The 20,055-nt window shown below is 36.1% G+C and overlaps 1 protein-coding gene across 2 annotated transcripts in view; it reads left to right on the top strand.

Moving 5' to 3' along the window:
• Window positions 1–20,055, top strand: part of LOC103067155 (trifunctional purine biosynthetic protein adenosine-3) — a 54,050-nt gene that overhangs the window by 26,810 nt on the left and 7,185 nt on the right. Inside the window, exons 11-18 of one of the 2 annotated variants that reach the window (XM_025166080.2) lie at window positions 630–798; window positions 3,693–3,924; window positions 12,297–12,323; window positions 12,432–12,526; window positions 13,322–13,431; window positions 13,984–14,182; window positions 15,119–15,370; window positions 17,613–17,765. In XM_025166080.2, coding sequence (XP_025021848.1) covers window positions 630–798; window positions 3,693–3,924; window positions 12,297–12,323; window positions 12,432–12,526; window positions 13,322–13,431; window positions 13,984–14,182; window positions 15,119–15,370; window positions 17,613–17,765 — 1,237 coding nt within the window. The remainder of the gene's footprint in view (window positions 1–629; window positions 799–3,692; window positions 3,925–12,296; window positions 12,324–12,431; window positions 12,527–13,321; window positions 13,432–13,983; window positions 14,183–15,118; window positions 15,371–17,612; window positions 17,766–20,055) is intronic. The other variant, XM_007427241.4, reaches the window with a different exon arrangement.

The raw sequence follows: 20,055 nt of genomic DNA, 5'->3' as shown, positions 1-20,055 counted from the left end.
GCCATCAAATTAGCTACACACATTACAACTATCAGCTCAAATGTAATGATTTCAGATTCTAATAACCACCATCTTAGTCATGATTGTGAATTTCAGTGAATCTGGCAATACTTCTTTTTGCTGGAAAGCAACACCTTCTTGCCTTGTCTTATTTCTAGCAGTGTTTTAAAAATCTAGTAACTTAATGTGTATCAAATCTGACTAATTTCTTACATTTTAATAGAACATCAAAAGGTAAGTACTTAATTAAATTGAGCTTGACTCCTGATAACTGCAAGGATACATCCAAGTAGTTTTCATGGCAAAAACACAGATGTAGTTTGTCACTGGGTACTGCTTGGATTTTTTTTTTTCAACTATCTAGTCTAGCCTACAGCCCTAGGATTTCCTGGTGGTATTCCATCCAAGCACTAATCAGTGGCCTCCCATCCAAGCACTAAGTAGATCTAACTTTGCTTAGCATTTTTGAGGTCACCAAGGTCAATAGTTGCCACCACTGGGATTGGCCTAATGGAATATTCTTCTTAATAAATACATTTAGAATCTTCAAATGCTTCTTTAATGCTCTTGTGAATGTCACATATTTCATAGTTTAAATAACAACATAAATTTTGTCTGCGTTTGTGTAGGTAATTCTTCCACTTCTTAAAAGTGACCTTTATGAGGTTATGCAAGCAACCATTGATAAGAAGTTATCCAACTGCTTGCCTGTTTGGTTTGAAGATCGTGCAGCTGTTACAGTGGTCATGGCCAGTGAAGGTTATCCAGGAATTTATGCCAAGGGTTTGGAAATAATAGGTATGAAACAGTCACATAGAATTTCAAAATGCAGCATTTTCAGTGTTCCCATTCCACTGTAGCCCATTTCTTGGTACTAGAAATAACAAGAGTCTTAGGCTTTAACCAGTTTATTTTTTGAACACTTTTAGCTTCTGTATTAGAATACAAGCAGAAACAATAATGTTCCTTTCTACAAGACTTTTGATATAGAAGCTCAAAGAAATATGGCTGCCCTCAGTAAGGCCAGCACATTGAAATGGACAAGCTTATAAATGCACCTTTCAAACTGAAAAATATCTAAATACAAAAATGTCCAAGTATCTCAAGGGTTTTTACTTGAGCAAGATTTGGGCAAACACATACAATGGTTAAACATGGAAGGTTTAACCATGCTTACCATGAACATACTTGTATTTGTGGTGCTTCAGAGATTGAGGTCATAACAAATACGTTATTTGAGTGCCAGCTGTATAATAAAGTGAGAGATCAGTACAGTATCTTGAACCACGCATTATTAGATAAACAGCCTGTTAGGATCCTTACATTAGAACAGCATATTTTATACGTGGTCAGAACCCAAATATGTCATATAATACAGCTTTTTATCTGAATAAAAATGTATAATTGAGAACTGCATATATGGATCTGATTGAAATACATTGTAGAAGTAAGCAAAAATATGAATTGTATTTTCTTCTGGTTTTGCCTTTCACTCTATTTATTACTACTACTACAAGAGAAGACTGAATTGGTTATATCACAAGTGGCAACCTATTGCTTCCAGATGTTCTGGATTACCACAAACCCCGCAATGCATACTTAGTAGTCGAGGTCTCCAGGCTTTGAGAGATCAGTACCAAAGTATTGATCAGGTTTTCTACAAACATTTTGTCCTGTATCCCAGCCAGGCTTCCCCAGTGCAAAGTTCAAAAGTCCTGCTGCCTTGCAGTATTTATAGTTTGTGAAAGATTTTAACTTAGAGGGGTTGGTTGGTGATTGCAGGTTTCCTGGGAGGAGTCAATTAATTGGTTTCTGGGAATGATGTTGTCTCTATTTTGATTGATCCTCCTCATCTGTTTGCTCTGTGTGACCTTGATCAGCCACCTGACTGGATAATCAATCATATCTGGCTCCATTGATCTGTTGATGGCCCATTAATTGAGTACCAGGCTTCTAGGAGTTAGTTCTCTGACTTTCCTCCTTTACATGATCTACAGTCGTGTGAAAAAGAAAGTACACCCTCTTTGAGTTCTATGGTTTTACATATAAGGACCTAATAAAAATCATCTGGTCCTTAGCAGTTCTCAAAAGTAGGTAAATACAACCTCAGATGAACAACAGCACATGACATATTACACCATGTCATTTATTTTACAAAGAGAAAGCCAAAATGGAGAAGCCATGTGTGAAAAACTAAGTACTTATGATTCAATAGCTTGTAGAACCACCTTTAGCAGCAATAACTTGAAGTAATTGTTTTCTGTATGACTTTATCAGTCTCTCACATCATTGTGGAGGAATTTTGGCCCACTCCTGGGAAGATTGGCAACTGTCTTGAATGTTTTCCACTTGTGAATCATCTTCCTCACTGTAGAATGATGGACTTTCAATTGTTTGGAAATGGCCTTATAACCCTTCCCAGATTGATGGGCAGTAATAATTGCTTCTCTACAAAGAGTAAAGATCATTGCTAATGTCTTTACTCTTTGGCATTGCGTTAACACGCACCTCAATACTTGAAACCAGCAAACTCCTAACACTTCGGCTTTTATAGAGGTAGTCACACTTGCTGATGATCAAGGGCATTTAATTAGCAGCACCTGGCTGCTACTTAGCCTCTTCAAACCTGTGGAAGCAGTAAGGATGTACTTAGTTTTTCACACATGGCTTCTCCATTTTGGCTTTCTTTTTGTAAAATAAATGATGGCATGGCGTAATATGTCATGTGTTGTTGTTCATCTGAGGTTGTATTTACCTACTTTTGAGAACCTAAGGATTTTTATTATGTCCTGATAAAACCATAGAACTCAAACAGGGTGTACTTTCTTTTTCACACAACTGTATATCTATTAAATGGTCCTGCTCTTCTTCCAAAAAACATATTAGCAGGTGGAACAATATAGTCTATCTCCATACCCTTACAATACATGCATTTTCCACATAATAAAGAAAAAGCATTTTGCAAGAATATAATTAAGTCTGATGACTTTCTATGAGCAGTCAGCAATTGCATGGTATCTAGCATGGAGAAGATGCATTCTTCAGCACTATTACACATAGAAGCCTCTACATCCAGTTGCATGCTATCTCTATCTGTCTCTCCTTATAGATGCCTTGAGGGACTGCGTGACTCATGCCAAATGCCAACATCTATGATTCTTATATTCATATACTGTTAGATGGATTAACTTAGTACACTTTTTTATATTCATATATATTGCTAAATGCTTGATTACAGAATAAATTCTGGGTGGGCAGTGCATGGTCTCAATAAAACTCATGATTTGTTTGTACTTTATGGACCTCTCCTTAAAAATTGTGCCAGCAAACCATGAATAACAGTGGAATGAAAGTCTGCTGATATTTGGCAGGAAATTATTTAACACAGGCACATTAAGCCTCTGGTCAGTTTAATATATATTATGAAGTGTAAAGATATATATATACATAAATGAGAGAAAAACCAGTGGGGAAAAAATCTGGAAGTTGCCTTTCCGGGATGTCATTTATGCCATTGCCTTGTTACTAATTTTTGTGCCAGTCAACAGTAGTAGTAACAGGAGTCATCATAGTATTAGCGATAGTGATGATGATAATAGTAATTATGATAATATACACACGATAGATACATGGCAAAAGTTTTTTAGTATCTGATTTTTATTTAATTATAACATTATATTGTTGCCTTACAGGATTTTCTCAAGCTAAAGAGCAAAGATTGGAGGTATTCCATGCTGGCACAACCCTGAAAGATGGCAAGGTGGTGACCAGTGGTGGAAGAGTCCTCGCTGTGACAGCTATCAAGAAAGATCTTATATCTGCACTGGAACACGCCAACAAAGGAGTTGAAATCATTCATTTCAAAGGGGCCATTTATAGAAAGGATATTGGTTATCGGGCTATTGCTTTCCTTAAACAATCCAGGTATCTATTTGAGGCAAAACTAAACATTTTGGGTTAAATTTAAGCAAACAGAAGACACGCAAGTCATTATAAAATTGCTGCTTTAGTTTTTATACAGTGAATGCTTGGTTTAATAGACCTCAGTTAACCAACTTTGGTTTCATTTGAATGTAACATAAACCCCCTTACCTGAATAATCTAGAGCCAATGTAGTATAGCTCCACCTCCTTGGTCTTGGTGTGCACCTTGATAGTTGCTGCTGCCACAAACAATCTTCTAGGCGGATGCCTTTCCCTGGTTCTTCTCCCTAACTCTAGCTCCCCAATTGAGGTGTATGATTAAAGAAATCAGATCCTCCTATTTGTCCTCCTGTGTGGGAAAATAGACCAATCTTACAAGAAATAGACGCAATCTTGTTTTTTAAAAAGAAAAGAGAGAATGTAACAATTTCTTTTTCACTTTAATTTGTCACATGTGAACCATTCAGTGGCAAATGCAATAAAAATACAGAACTGTTGAAAACACAATGGGCCTCCAAAAAAAAAATTCTAGACAATATAAAGTTCTGTGTAGTTCACAAAATGAAAGATCATCTTAAGGAGTATTTCTAGCTAAACTTCTTACCCATTTCTTATGATACCTTATGCTGAAAGCTAAAATCTTCTTGCTTGCTTTTATGGACTTTTTTCTACCTCCTTGTAGATTTTTTCCATTTTATCAGAGGCTGAAGAGATTCCTCCTGTCTTCCCAACCTTGGCACATAACTGTTGGGTAATAAGATTAAGAGAAGACAAGAAATATAAATATCAACCTTTATATCTATTTCAGAATATACAAAAGAGAAAAATTAGGCATAAAATATATCTTCAACAATACATAAAAGTAACAGACAAATACAATAATACAAATGTACCAAGACAGCAGGGAATTAAGCAGTGAGCCTAAAAGGAAAAATCAGAAAAGGCAGAACAAGTAAGAAGAATACTTCTCTTATACAGAGTTCGCCACCTGATTCAATTATGTTCACAGCCAAAAAGCAATCTCTTGTTAACTCTGTAGTTAATTTTATTAAAGCTGTAGATCTTGCAAACATTCAACACCCCTTCTCAAGATCTTATCAGCATAATCATTATTAACTAGAATTAAACATATTCAACATTTCACGAAAATGTACAACCTTTTCTCTTGTTAATGGCTTGGTTAAAATATCAGCAACCATTTAATCAGTAATCAATATAAAATATCTATTAGTCCCTTCTGGTATAAATCCTTTACAAATTGACACCTTAATCCAATCGCTCTACTTCTTGCCTTAATACTTTCTCCTTTACATATAGTAATACAGGCTTGGTTGTCTTCAAACATCACCACTGGTGTAGGTTCATTAATGCCAAAGTCCTTTAATAAATGAAGAATCCACTCCAAATCGTTGCATGCATTTGCTGCTGATACACATTCTGCTTCCGCTGAGGATTGAGCCACAACAGTCTGTTTCCTACTAGTCCAATCAACAAGATTTCCAAAATAAAACAGATATCCACTAGTTGACTTGTATTCCATTGACTCTTCTCCCCAGCTAGCATCCGTGTATGCAACTAATCTAGGATTTTTGCAAGATGATATCTTTAATCTTAAGTCCTCTGTTTCTTTCAAGTATCTCGCCACTCTCTTTATAGTATTCCAATCATGATGGTTTGGTGAACTCACTTTTCTTCTTAAAATATTAATGGCTGCTGCAATATCAGGTCCCATGGTTTTACTCAAATAAAGAAGTTTACCTATAGCTTCTTGGTATTTACCATGATTTGTAAATAACTGTCCATCCTTCAATTTTAAATAAGTTAATTCTAATGGAGTACTTACAGGTTTACAATTTTTCATGCCAACAAATTCTATAAAGTCCATGATCTTTTGTTTTTGACTCAAGAGAAAACTTCCATCATTAAGTTTTTCGATTTCCATTCCTAAATAATATTTTACTTCTCCAAGCTGTTTAATTTCTATTTCAGTCTTTAATTTATTAGCTATTTCATTAATATCCTCCTTGTGTTGACAACATATTAATAAATCATCTACATAGGTCAGGATATATTGATATTGTCCATTCTTAAGTCTCATATGTAAGCAGGGATCAGCCTTTCCTTGCTTAAATCCTTGATGATATAAAAGGTCTGTTAACTTATCATACCAACTTTTGGCTGATTGTTTAAGCTCATACATACTCTTATTAAGTTTACAAACAAGATTTTCTTGTCCAATTTTTTGAAATCCTTCAGGCTGCACCATATAAATTTCTTCTAAAAGATCTCCATTAAGAAAAGCTGTTTTAATATCTAGATGTTCTATAAACATATTTCTTGAACAAGCAACATTAAGAAATGTCCTAAATGTTGTATAATTGACCACTGGTGCAAATGTTTCAAAATAGTCAACTCCATATCTCTGGGAAAAACCTTTCGCAACCAAACGTGCCTTATATTTATCTATACTTCCATCTGAATTATATTTGATTTTATATACCCATTTATTTCCAATAGCCTGTCTATTAGGAGGTAATTCAGTAAGAGTCCAAACATGATTTTGTTGTAAAGACTGATATTCCTCCTCCATAGCTTCGATCCATTTTTTTCTTTCTAAGATAGGTAACTTACTAATTTCTTCCCAGTTTACTGGTTCTTGCAAATTTTCACAAAATCCATATCTTTCTGGAGGTTTACCTTTATTACTTCTATCTGATTGTCTTACATTAGTTGTTTGTTCTGTTCCTGTTTCACATGGTTTAATTCTTACTTCCCCTTCTGTTATAACAACATCTCCCAAAGATGGACCTACTGATTGATCAATGATCTCTATAGGTAACCCAATGACCAATTCTTGTGGAACAATATCTATGCTCTGTAAATCAGTTGTTAGCATAGCCTCAACTGTCTTTTGCATTATATTTCTCTCATCCACATATACAACGTTGCAACATTTAACTTCAAGAGTTTTAGGATCAAAGACTCTATACTCTTTCCTCCCAGAGGGATATCCAACAATAATTCCAATTTCAGCTCGTGGATCAAGCTTCCCCCTTTTTTCTTTTGGAACATAAGAATATGCTTTAGCACCAAAAGTTTTTCTATGCTTTAAACTGGGTTTCTTTCCAAACCATAGTTCAAAAGGGGTTTTACCTGTCACTTTACTAGGAATTCTGTTATACAAATAAGCTAATGTAACTACAGCTTCGGCCCATAAAGAGTCAGATAGTCCAGCTTGCATCAACATAGATCTAGACATCTCCTGTAATGTTTGATTCAATTTCTCAGAACATCCATTCTGTTGTGGAGAATAAGGTCTGGTTACTTTATGTTCTATACCCTCCTGTTCCACAAACCTCTTAAAGTCTGCCTGACAATATTCCCCACCTCCATCAGTACGTAGCGTTAAGGGCGCCTTCCAAGTCGGTTCTTAATTATGGCTACATAGCACTTAAACCTTTCAAGGGTCTCATCCTTGTTTTCAAGGATATATACATAACGATATCTACTCTTAAATTCAGTAAAAGTAAGGAAATATCTGTTCTTGCCTGCAGATAATGGCAGAGGACCCACTAGATCTGAATAAACCTCTTCCAAATAATCCTTATCTTGTACATTGGATTGTCCTGAATAACTAGGAGCCGTTCCCTTTGCTTTTATACAGATTTCGCACCTTTCTTTTGCTTCATCACATTTAACAGTATTAACTCCACTTTCTGGCAATCATTTTTCAATCCTTTGCATGTTCCTATGGGCTAACTTCTCATGCCATGAATAAAGACAAGTTTTATGATCACAGACATCTTGCCTAGTTTGACCCATAGGCCTCCCCTCATTTATTAGAAGATTATCATTAACATCAATGATATAATGAAATCCATCTTTTTCATCAACTTTAAGCACAAGACCAGTTCTATCATTAATAATTTTTCCTGTATTAGATTTAAGTATTACAGTATAACCATTCTTCACAATCCTTTTAGTACCAAGCAAATTATTTGAGGCTTCAGGAACAAAAGCAACATTTGTTAATGTAAGGTTCACTACCTCACCTCTAGAAGTAAAAACTCTTAAAGGTACAGTTCCAATTCCAAGAACATTTAGTCTTTCTTGATTTGCTTGCAATATCTCTGGTCTATTTTCTGTATTAAGTTCACTGAAACTTTCTCTAAACCGACAAATATGGATAAAACTACCACTATCAAGGAGAAAATGCCTTCTATCATTTACACCTTGATAATCAGATATTTGAAACACCTGATTATTGCAAGCATTCATACCATTATTAAACCTTTGTTTATACCTTATTTGGTCTACCATTTAATCGTTTAAAGTTCCTGTGGCTATTAAAATGTCCTTGTTTACTAAAAGACATTCTTTCTGTAGGAACATTTATTCCTCTGGACTTTTGACCTTCTACTCCTTTAAATCTACAATACTTAGCAATATGCCCAATCTTCGAGCACACATAACATCTCCTTTCCTTAAGATCAGATCTTGTTCTTAATACTGACATTTCTCCAGGTGTGTTATCCATTACCCTTTTAAGGCCAGGGTCTCTCAAATAAGCAATTGTATAATCTAAATCCACTTTTGCAATAGACTCAAGCATAGCCTTTTGGTTTGCAAAGGATTGTGATAGACTAAGTAACATACAGGTGTGAAACTCAGAGTCAGATATCTCTGCTCCTGCAGACTGAAGCTCTGAAACAAGCTTTAACATTTCATCTAAGTGCTTATCAATACTAGTTCCTTCTTTCATCCTCATGCTATACAATCTTTCTTTCAAAAATATCACATTCTTATTTGATCTAATAAAATATTTTCCCTTAAGAGCATTATATAAACCTTTAGCTGTTCTATATTTAGTTACTAGTGGACTTTCATGGTCTTCTATACAGGTATATAATATCATTAAGACTTTTGCTTCTTTCATTTTATCCTCCTTCTGCTCTAATTGGCTTTCAGACATATCTTTATGATATCTAAACAGTCCTGTCCTTGAAGAGAAACTCTTAACCTTGCATCCCACATTTGAAAGTTATTCCTATTTAACTTTGGAATTACACATACACTGTTATTACTTACACCCTGTTGGAAACTTTGAGTAGATATAATAGCTTCATCTGTTAAAGTGCCTAAGGTTACAGACATTTTAAAGCTACTCTGTGCAAACTCCTCTGCTAAATTCTCCTTTAGTTGTAAAGATTTACTATCAATATTTCACTTACATAAATCACCTTCTCTCTTTAAAAATTTCTTGCCTTCAAAAAGAAAAAAAAGGAAAAAGGGACGCTTTGCTGTCTGGATAAAAAACAAACTAACTTAATAATAACTTTTAATGTCTTCTCTTAAAAAGGTTTTATCAGCTTCTCAAGCCCAACCATCCTCTGGTACCAAATTTGTTGGGTAATAAGAAAGTTCACCACCTGATCCAATTATGTTCACAGCCAAAAAGCAATCTCTTGTTAACTCTATAGTTAATTCTATTAAAGCTGTAGATCTTGCAAATATCCAACAGAAAACACAATGGGCCTCCAATCAAAAAAAAAATTCTAGACAATATAAAGTTCTGTGTAGTTCACAAAATGAAAGATCATCTTAAGGAGTATTTCTAGCTAAACTTCTTACCTATTTCTTATGATACCTTATGCTGAAAGCTAAAATCTTCTTGCTTGCTTTTATGGACTTTTTTCTACCTCCTTGTAGATTTTTTCCATTTTATCAGAGGCTGAAGAGATTCCTCCTGTCTTCCCAACCTTGGCACATAACATCTTAAGTAATTCCTTTTCTCCCAGAGTTCTCCTGCAGTCTTTTGAAAGATAAAACATTTCCTCTCTAGCAGAATAGGAGGGGGTTGCATAATCTGTACCTGACTTGAGCATGTAGTTGTCCCTCATGTGGATGTAGCTTGGGGAAGTGTGCCTGAGATATTGTATATTGGGAATGTCTTAGGTTTGCCAGCTGCTAAGGGTATTCCATTCACAAAAGTGACGTTATTGACTGTTTTATTCCTTATTTTTAAGAATAAAATCCACTTTTGAGAAAAACAAATATTGGGTATGGAAGAATTTATTAGACTTTTTATAGTTTATTAAGTCTATTAGATTTCAAAGCTAATTTTTTTTCCCATAGTTCTAGTGTGATATCAGTTGATTTATAATGAATGATATAGATTCTGACATCATTGGATTTGGCAAGAGCTGCTTGAGTTGAGAAGTTTGGGATACCATCTCACTGGGAATTTTTTTCCTTATATTTTCTAAGTTCAGAAATAGATTGATCACATTTGGGTTCTTTTTCCCAATATAGTGGACTAATTACCCTGTTCATTATATAGGATAGTGTTCCCCAACCAGAAACTGTTGGGCACATTTTGACCAGGGCTGATAATAATTGAGTACATCTGGAGGGTTCTGGCAAAGATGCCAAAACTTCAGAATCTCATTTGATTAACTTTTCCCTGTTTAAGAAATAGCAAAAGAGCACCATTTCAGTTTCCCATGCATTTTAAGGTAACACTGCATGGGCTAATTATAGATAGTTTTTCATTGTCTTGTGAACATTTTTTAAAACTACATCTCTTTAAAATATAAATTGGTATAGTTTGATAGATATATAGTTGCATTTGGTATTGTAGTTGAAAAACTACCAGTGCAAACATCTGTGCCCATAGATCAGGGGCAGGCTTCCACCAGTCTGAGCCACCATGGCCAAATGCAAAATCTTACAGGACTTGTAATCCAAAGTATCTGGAGGCCTTTCCATAACTATAGAAAATTCTCTGTAAACATTAACTATTAGAAAAACATTCGTACCAATACTACCTCTAAATCTGTTACATATTGTTTTAGTACAACTACGGTAGCAAAATTAGTATTTAATCCAGCCATTTGCTTGAGTTTATATGGGCAGTGACAAGGTCTTGCTGGTTTTTTAAAGAGAAAAGTTCCCCAAATATTTAAGTAGCATTATTTCTTGATAACACAATATTTTGTAATGCATTAACAGTCTTTGCTTGAAAGTGTATGATGTATCAGTACACTGTAAGACTAATCTTCTGTAATGCAATAAAGTTACTAACTGTGGTATGGCATCTAGTTTTATTATTAGTGCTAAATAATTATTTGAAAAGTGATATAAATCTACTTTGCTTTATTCAATGAAATGAATTTTTATTATGAAACTGTTTTGTGAAGTGCATATATTTGAACAGCTGTAAGAGGACACCTGCTGTGAAAATTCATTTTCTGGAGATAGCTATAATACTCCATTGCAGCAAAACTAAAAGGAAACAAAATAAGAACATTATTGCCAGCTTAAAGACACACAAATTGAATGTACTATGAACTCTCATGGACTACATCAAATGCTGCATTATGAAGTGGACTGTTAGCCAGAAAAACCTGTCATATTCAGTGGGTTCATTTTTAAACAGTTAAAAGAGTCTTGTATTTAAGAATCTTGTTAAATAGCTATTGTGAAATGTGAAAATGAGATAGTGACCTATTTATTTAAACTGAATTATTTGGGTACATAGTTGATTTGCAGCTGTAAACAGAACTACAAGTAACACAGTTTTGACGTTTTCCTCATGCTGATTAACCTTGGTACCTAATAATGACATTTTCTCTACTGAGGCCTTAAATTATTTAAGTCATTAAACTGCTTTATCAAGAGCATGATTCAGTATTTCTAAAATCTCAGAGTGAGGCTAAAAGAGATAACAAGAAGCTGGTTCTTCCATAGGTTTACCCTTGATTGTAACCTAAAGCAGCCCATAATTCTTAGATAACTGTAACAACTTAAGATGTAACAGTGCCTTCACAAGTGTGTGTGGGGGGTGTAACTAACACACAATTGCCTTTTAAAAAATTATATTTGTTATATCTTAGATCTTGGTGGTAATATAGTAAGAGCTATCCATGTTTGTTCTTGTTTGAATAGTCTGACTTGATGAAAATCAGTAAATCCATTGAACAGTTTTGAGCTTAGAAGTTCAAAACTTCTATTGATGATGCACTTGAGGACAGCACTTTGTTTCACACAAAGGAATATTAAGAATCTTGCTGCTATGTGCTCAGTAATGCACTTTATCCATATGCTATGCTGGAGAGGTGGAAAACTACACTGTCATTTGCCCTGGTCTTTTTGGTAGGTGTAGTACTTGTTCCAGCTGAGGCATCACACACACCAGAAATGCCAATCTTGTATGCGTTGGAACACTCTTTCTGATTTTTGAAATCAAACCCGTTAGAATACCTTTTTTTTTTTTAGAACACCTAGGTTTAGAATACCCTAAAAACTAGATTCTTAGAACACAAACTAGGTTTTAGAACACTAGTTTCTAAAAGCTAAATTTCTCTGTTGCAGTATGTTTGTTGAAGGTACAGAAGCAGGGTGAGTAAAAAGTAAGATCCTTACAAACCTACACAGCCATTAAAAAATACAACTGCAAATGGATTGTATATATGGGTGAATTGATAATTGGCTATTCTGCCTTTTTAGAGGCCTAACATATAAAGACAGTGGTGTAGATATTGCAGCTGGTAACACCTTGGTTCAGAAAATTAAACCTTTAGCAGCAGCCACATCTAGATCAGGTAAGATTACTTATATTTTTTATCACATTTTGTAGAATTTGTGAACACGTGTTTGTTAATTTTTACTAGGTACTAGATTTGCATCTCTGCAATTGGAATTCAAGGGTACAGAAATGCCTACTGGAGTTTACTACAAATTCCATTGTGGTTCTGCATATAATTCTGATCCTTTAACTTATTTTAGCATCAGGTGTTCTGTAAATCAAAGGGCATCTAAAGCAATTCTTTGCATGTCTACTCAGAAGCCCCAGTTCAGGTTGATGGAACTTATAGTTGCTATGGAATAAGCCCTATTAACTAGTAAATGCATTTGGTAACTGAGTTGGGACCTGATAGTTACAATTTCACATTGTGAGTAACCTCACTTGAAACATTAAAACTTGCATTCAAGTAAAAATGTGAACTAAAGTTACAATTGAGGCAAAGGAATCCAGATTAATTCGGGGTGGGGGAGGAAAACACAAGCTATTCTTATTTCAGCCTTCCCTGCCATATTACCTTATTGGGAAAGATTGGGAATTCTGCTAATTGTAATCCCAACTGATCTTGAAGGTGTCAAGTTGAGGGAAATTGCCTTACTTTCACTAACTCATTTCCAAATAAAACCAGAATTAGTAGCTACAAACCGAGAAAATCCATAATGGAAAGAAATGTTATCCCATACTCGCTGTGACATATTTTTTGTGGGTTTACGTCAAGATCTGAAGAATGGGGAAATCAAGCCAGAAGTACAAATTGATATGTACAAATTGATAAATCTTGTCATATTAACAAGCCTTTTCCCCCGCTTGACAGGCTGTAATGCTGAACTTGGAGGCTTTGCTGGCCTTTTTGACTTAAAAGAAGCTGGATATAAAGATCCAATTTTGGTATCTGGTACCGATGGTGTTGGAACAAAGCTCAAGGTAATAAAAAAGAAGGCATTTAGTAGTTTTTCATTCTTTTCTGGTGTTTTGGAAGGGCTGGTTTAAACCCGAAAACTGGCTTCATAAGAACCACTTCATAATGGTTAAGGTGTTAAAAGTAGAACTGGGGAGACCCAACTCAAATCCACCTCCAGCATGGAAATTCACTTCATGAACTTGTGCCCCTCACTTTCTCTGTCCATCCTATCTCACAGGATTGCTATTGTAAACTTAAAATTAAGGGAGACCCCCCCCCACTTGGAGCTCTTGGAGGAAAGGTGGGATATAAATCTAATAAATTTAGAACAGGGATTTCCAATACTTTTTGGCCAGCTGGCATATTTGGAAAGTTGGTGGGGAAAAAACCTGGAGGGGCCAACAAAGAGGATGTATGCAGCAAAACCTTTGAGAGTATAGGGTTATGACTTTATTAGAACTGGCAAACATACTTTGGAAAAAACTGGCAAAGGCACTTTTTCTCAAGCCTCATCAAGATGAATGGGAATTGTAAAGAAGCCATGACATGCTGCTATCTCTTCATTTTCATGACAGATTGCCCAGTTGTGTAATAAGCATAAAAGAATCGGCCAAGACTTGGTTGCCATGTGTGTCAATGACATCCTAGCTCAAGGAGCCGAGCCTCTCTTTTTCCTTGACTATTTTGCCTGTGGGAAACTTGATGTCAGGATGGCTCAGACAATCATAGCTGGAATAGCAGAAGCTTGTAAACTAGCAGGCTGTGCTCTCCTCGGTATGACTCTCTACTTCTACTATCGCAGGGAATTTCTCATCTTTGGAAAGGAAAGCAGGGGTGGGGGGTGGGAATCTACATGTTTTGAGGATGATATATGTGCTTTGTTGGAGCTAGTAGGGGTCATCATTGTTCAATGACTTGGTTCATCCTTAGCACTAGTCCATTATTCGTTTTAATCACAATCTCTTGCAGAACTCATCATGGTGGTTCCCATTATATTGCAAAACCATAAACAATGATTTTAAAACAACCATTGTTAAGCCAAAACATTATTTATCTAATCAACATATTTCTGTGCCACCGCAATCAAAACAACTCTTGACAGTGTGCATAGAAAAAAATACAATATTAAAAGAATAAATTAGTACAAATACAATGGCAACTTTATGGCTTAGCTCAGGATGTGAACCCAGGCACTGGATTTGTAATGGATTGTCGCAGTGGGGATTTAAATAGAAGTTGTCTAAAGAGACAGACTGCAATAGGTAAGAAGAATCCCTTGTTCTTTCCTTCTAATATGCTAGTTTTCTGTGGACAGTTCAGAAATTGTACAATTCAGCAGATTTGTACCATGTAGATCTTCTAGATCTTTAATTGTACTAAGGCAAGCTCTCTGGGATGACCTTTTTCTTTATGGGATTCTGTTTCCTTGTCAGCTAGTAATTATAGGTATTGAAATCTCACACCCTAAAAGCAATTTTAACCAGGGGTTTTTTCCATTGTTGATTTATTTTCTTCTGCAGAACTGGCAGGAAAGAATGGCCAATATTTCATAATAGGACTCCCAGGGCAACACTTTCTTAGAACTAAAAGCTTTTATGACATGCTAAACTGTCATATTTTGATGTATATAAGAATCCAGATAGTATGATTACATAAAAAACTTCACAATAGTGTTTTTTTCCTATCCCTCCCCCCAAAAAAAACCTCAAGGTGGAGAAACTGCTGAAATGCCTGGCATGTATCCACCTGGAGAATATGACCTCGGGGGATTTGCTGTGGGTGCTGTAGAACGGGGACAGATGCTCCCCCAGCTTGACAAGATCACTGATGGAGATGTAATCCTTGGAATTGCTTCCTCTGGTATTCACAGCAATGGGTTTAGCCTTGTGAGAAAGATTGTTGAAAAATCCTCTTTAGATTTTTCCTCTCCTTCAGTGGGTGACTGTCGTGAGCAAACACTGGGTAAGCTCTGTGAATACAGTATTTTCATGCAATGTAAATATTAATTTCTGATTGTATAATGTATTTATTTAATATGCTTTAATATATAAGTGGTATAAACATATGGTACCTATGTTTATACCATTTACTCTGTAAATATTTCCAAAAAAATACAGTAGTTATCTCTGTTCTCCTTTTCCACCAATGTTAGATTGGCTAACCTTAAGCCAACTTACGATCTCTGTCCCCATCCAACACACCAACCACTAAGGGCAACAGAATGTGTTTCAACAACAGTTTCATATGTTTATTAAGCTAATAAACCTATTGTACTAACTTCCAATAGAATTGCCTCTTTAATATACTTTTCAGTTCCAGTGCAAACTGTCCAGAGATATCCGTGGTTGATCACATTGCTTTCTCAGTGGGATAAGTAGAGAGACACTTGTATCCTAATTAGAGCTACTAGGAATGTGTTCTGTTGTCCTCTGCTCTGGGAAGGCTGCATACTCGGGTGAGTGTAGGTTAGTACAGGAAAGATAAGCACAGAAGGTCAATTTAGAATGACAAATGAAACAGTTTTAATCTCACACACTAATCCTCATCCATTCATGTACCCTTCCACATAATATTCCCTTCCTGAATGGAAATTGGGTGAATGTAATTTGCCTTTGAAGGGACTACTCATGCCCTTGGATCATTATACTGCAGAGCCAGGACAGGCAAGCCACCATATCTAGGCTGCACTACAGTAGATCTTCTGCCATAAAGTACCCCTTCTCCAATCCAACTCAGTTCATTAGGCCCAATTTCTGGATTGTAATATCCAGAATTTATGCATATCTCTGGGTCATTCAACTTTATGTGGACTAATTCATTCTCCCTTATCAACTGATAGTAGGCATTCCTGGCCACAGAGGTCTGGTTTAATGAGGCACGCCCAAACTTACATACCTGTTTTTTCTGAGAGAATGCAGCCCTGTTTAAAATAGGGGAACTCCCCAGTTTGTACCTAGGAATAATAATTATTATAATTGTAGGTCACACAGTCAGCCAGATGTTTAGACTGGATTTGGCATTTTTATCTATTATTATAGTGGTATTATTATTATTAAAATGTATATGCTGCCCAACTTCCAGGGACTCTGGGCAGTTTACAATTGTTAAAACATTTAAAAATAAAGAACAATACAAAAAAACCAAAAAATAGTACCAGAAAAAGAACAATGATAGCAAAAAAAACTAACAACACACAAAATTCAGTTTTATTTCATTGGCCTGTCACTACATCCCTCATCATTAATTCTGAGTTATTGGAACATTTTCTTTGGGATCAAAGGATACATTTTGAGAGAAAGCCTTGAGAAAACAGAGAATGTGTTGGAAAACTTTTGCCTCTTCTAAATAATGTGGTATCAGTACTTCATTGCCATTCTTTAAGAAATAATGGGGCCCCATGCAGTTTGTTTGTTTATTTATTAAATTTGTCCCCCGCCCATCTCACCCCAGTGGGGGACTCTGGGCGGCTCACAACACATTAAAACAATAAATAAATGTACAATTAAAACCTATAACAATTCACATTCCCAAAAATAAAAGGGAAAAAATCCAGGAGGCCGATGGTTCAAGGCAGCAACACCAGGCCAATAAGGGACTAGCCAACCCCACACTTGATGATCCCCCTCCTCACCCCAGGCCAGATGGCAGAGCCAGATCTTCAAATCCCTCTGAAAGGCCAGGAGTGAGGGGGCCAATCTCACCTCCAGGGGCAAGATATTCCAAAGGGCGGGGGCTACAGCAGAGGAGGCCCGTCTTCTGGACCCCGCTAGTCAGAGTTCTTTTGCTGAAGGGGTCCGGAGCATGCCCTCTCTGTGTGATCGGGTGGGACGGGATGAACTCGTTGCTCTGATATTGTGTAGTTTCCTCCAGCCATATCTCCAATATTCACATATTAGGCATGAAGTGCTGCAGGAGGAAAAGCAATTCCTGTGCAGCCTGAAACACGCTTGTATGGGCTTCCTACTCACATGGAAACATGTATGTTGGCTTTCCTCTCAGATCTCTGTGCACTGGGTAGAACAGATGATGCACTATTGGAACTGAGGTTAACCCCCTTTTAATTGTGTGGACCCCCCTTAATGTGATTATTCTGCAAAGCAGTAATACAAAGCATCTCAGTAATACTCATCTTGGTTTCCTTCCTCTATTTCTGCCTTGATGGATGTTTCTGTTATAATAATTCATTCATTTTTGGGGTTTACAGGAGAACAGTTACTCACACCTACTAAAATCTACAGCAAGATTCTTTTGCCAATCCTTCGTTCAGGTGATGTGAAAGCATATGCCCATATTACTGGAGGAGGGCTGCTTGAAAATATTCCACGTGTCCTGCCAGCATCAGTTGGTGTAGTTCTAGGTAAGAAAGCTACAGTTGGAGATTTCTTGGTTTTTTGGTTAAATATGACTTTACAGATACATTCTTAGCATTCTTTGCAGGATACCTTTTACCTTTTACAGGCCTGGTTCAGATTTAATGTTGAATTTTAATTGTACATTACAAGAAAGCTGTCTCCCTTTGGCTTGTATATTCTCCTGGTTAAGAAAATTAGCAGCACCTGCAGATGAGGCAAAAACCAATATTATTTTATTTTTAAATTCTAGAATTGGGACAGGTGTAACACAGGCATCCCGCTCTTTACCTTGCTACACTCTTACCCCCTCTACAGCATTTTGATAGATTTATTTGCATTTCATATAAATACAGCTTTAAAATCAGTAGGACAATAGAAACAAGAAGAGGAAATAATAGAAACACGGATATCTTGAGCTCTAGTGGTCTGGAGGTTGAGCTATTAATAAAGCAATTTAAGAGCAGTGCTAGATGGATTCACAATACTTATTGAGTTATAGACACTTAACAAAAACCTTGAGAAGTCTAAACAGAAAGAATTTCAACCAATGCATGCTTGTGGTTAGGAAAAGATCAGTCTTAGTTGAGCTTCATCAGAGAGTTCATCTCTTCAGTGATGGGGAGAGGGGGGAGATCCAGTAAAGTTAAGGATGCATTGGAGTAACAATAGAAAAACAGGGAGGGAAATTCAAGGGTAAAGAACAAGAAGGAAGAAAATATGTAGATGTGTCCTTTTCTAAAACCCAAGATGGCTATATATAAATGAGGGAAAATGAGAAGAGGCTTTTCTTCTTAAAGCTACAGTGGCAAGAATGAAAAGTAACAAAATGTAATAGAGTAAAAAGATACAGAAATATAAAATTTCCATAACAGCCTCTTCATGCCAGAGGCTCTGTATCTTTAATGATCATATGAGAAGGATATTTGGCAGGGGCTACTTAATTAAACATTAATTTAAAAATTTACTAGAAAAATCCCTGTACTACATCTTTTTGTAAATATTGCAGCCAATAAAAATAACATAGAATAATATAAAGTATTTAAATAGTTATCCTAGTGTGCTAGTTTTATTTGAGAGGCTAAATAAAGTTACGTTCCTACTGTTAGAATGCAAATTTATAAGGTTCGTCTCCGAGCTGGGAATAAACATGCAGACGGTAGCTTGAAGGAGAAAGAAAACTTTATTTCTGAGAGCCAGATACACAAGATGATCAGCTGTTGGGGCACACATCAGGGCTTCCCAGGAATCCCCTTTTATAGGGAAGATCCTTAAAAAGTGCCAAGGGAAACCTGCCCTCTAGGATTTCTTAGAAAAAGTAATTAGCTGGGATTCCAGAAGAGTGCGCTTGACTAGGGAGCATTCTAAGGTCGGGCACCCTACTAAGCTGGGGTTTCCTGTGTTTGCCTTATCTGATATTTTCTAATTGGAATGTAGATCTCTTCTGGAAGAAATCTTTTTATGATTCAATTTTTTGGGTTTAAGGAATGTTGGCCCTTCCTGTCAGGTGTTTAGTTATTTAATTTTGGGCTAGGGTGGAGGTTTCTTGATTCTTTCTGTTACGTCTTAATCTTTTTAGGTGAGCCTGTTCTTACTATAATTTAGTCATATGCCTTGATTGCTGTTAAGATAAACAATGGTATGGTGAGACAAATGGGAAACTTTGACTTCCTGCTGACATGGGGGGAAGAATTTGATTTCCTTCTCACACTGCTTAACAATACAACTTTTGGTGGCTTTTCTAAGATTTCAGTGATGTAATCAAAGGAGAGTCCAGGTGCTGAAAAAGAATGATTTCGAAGTGCAGATAATCCACCAATTTGTAATCTAAGTTATAGCTGAATGGAATAACAGTTTTTAAAAAATCTAGGCATTAAGTTTGGTGTCTGGTTGAAAATGTCTTGGTTTATTAATTTTTAATTGTTTTGTTATGCATATTTTTGTATAGAACTCAACAGTTTTGAAGAATGACCCACTTTTTTTGTCAATTGATAACATTGAGAATTAATTGGTTAGACTAAGGGTTACAGTCTGAAATTAAATGGGTTGTATTCAATATATGGTGCTCCCGTGCCAACAAAATGGCTATTTGCTGGTAGAATAGATTCCTTTTCTCTGCATTCCTCCTTCCCCCAAGCTCAGATCTGCTCTTGAAGATGAGGGATCATCTAGAAGAGCACATTTGGGAGGAAAGGGAAAATTCTATTGTGTGAGTAGAAAACTATTTCCATGAGACTGGATATAACCTAATGAATTTTCCTCAATTGCAATTAGTAACCATCAGAGCAGATGTTTATA

This window comes from Python bivittatus, unplaced genomic scaffold (genome assembly GCF_059951505.1).
Source record: "Python bivittatus isolate LINGU-HERP-01145 unplaced genomic scaffold, Pbiv_v1 ctg000350_np1212, whole genome shotgun sequence".
In the NCBI taxonomy this organism is placed as follows: Eukaryota; Metazoa; Chordata; class Lepidosauria; order Squamata; family Pythonidae; genus Python; species Python bivittatus.
This window is presented reverse-complemented; position numbering and strand designations above follow the sequence as displayed.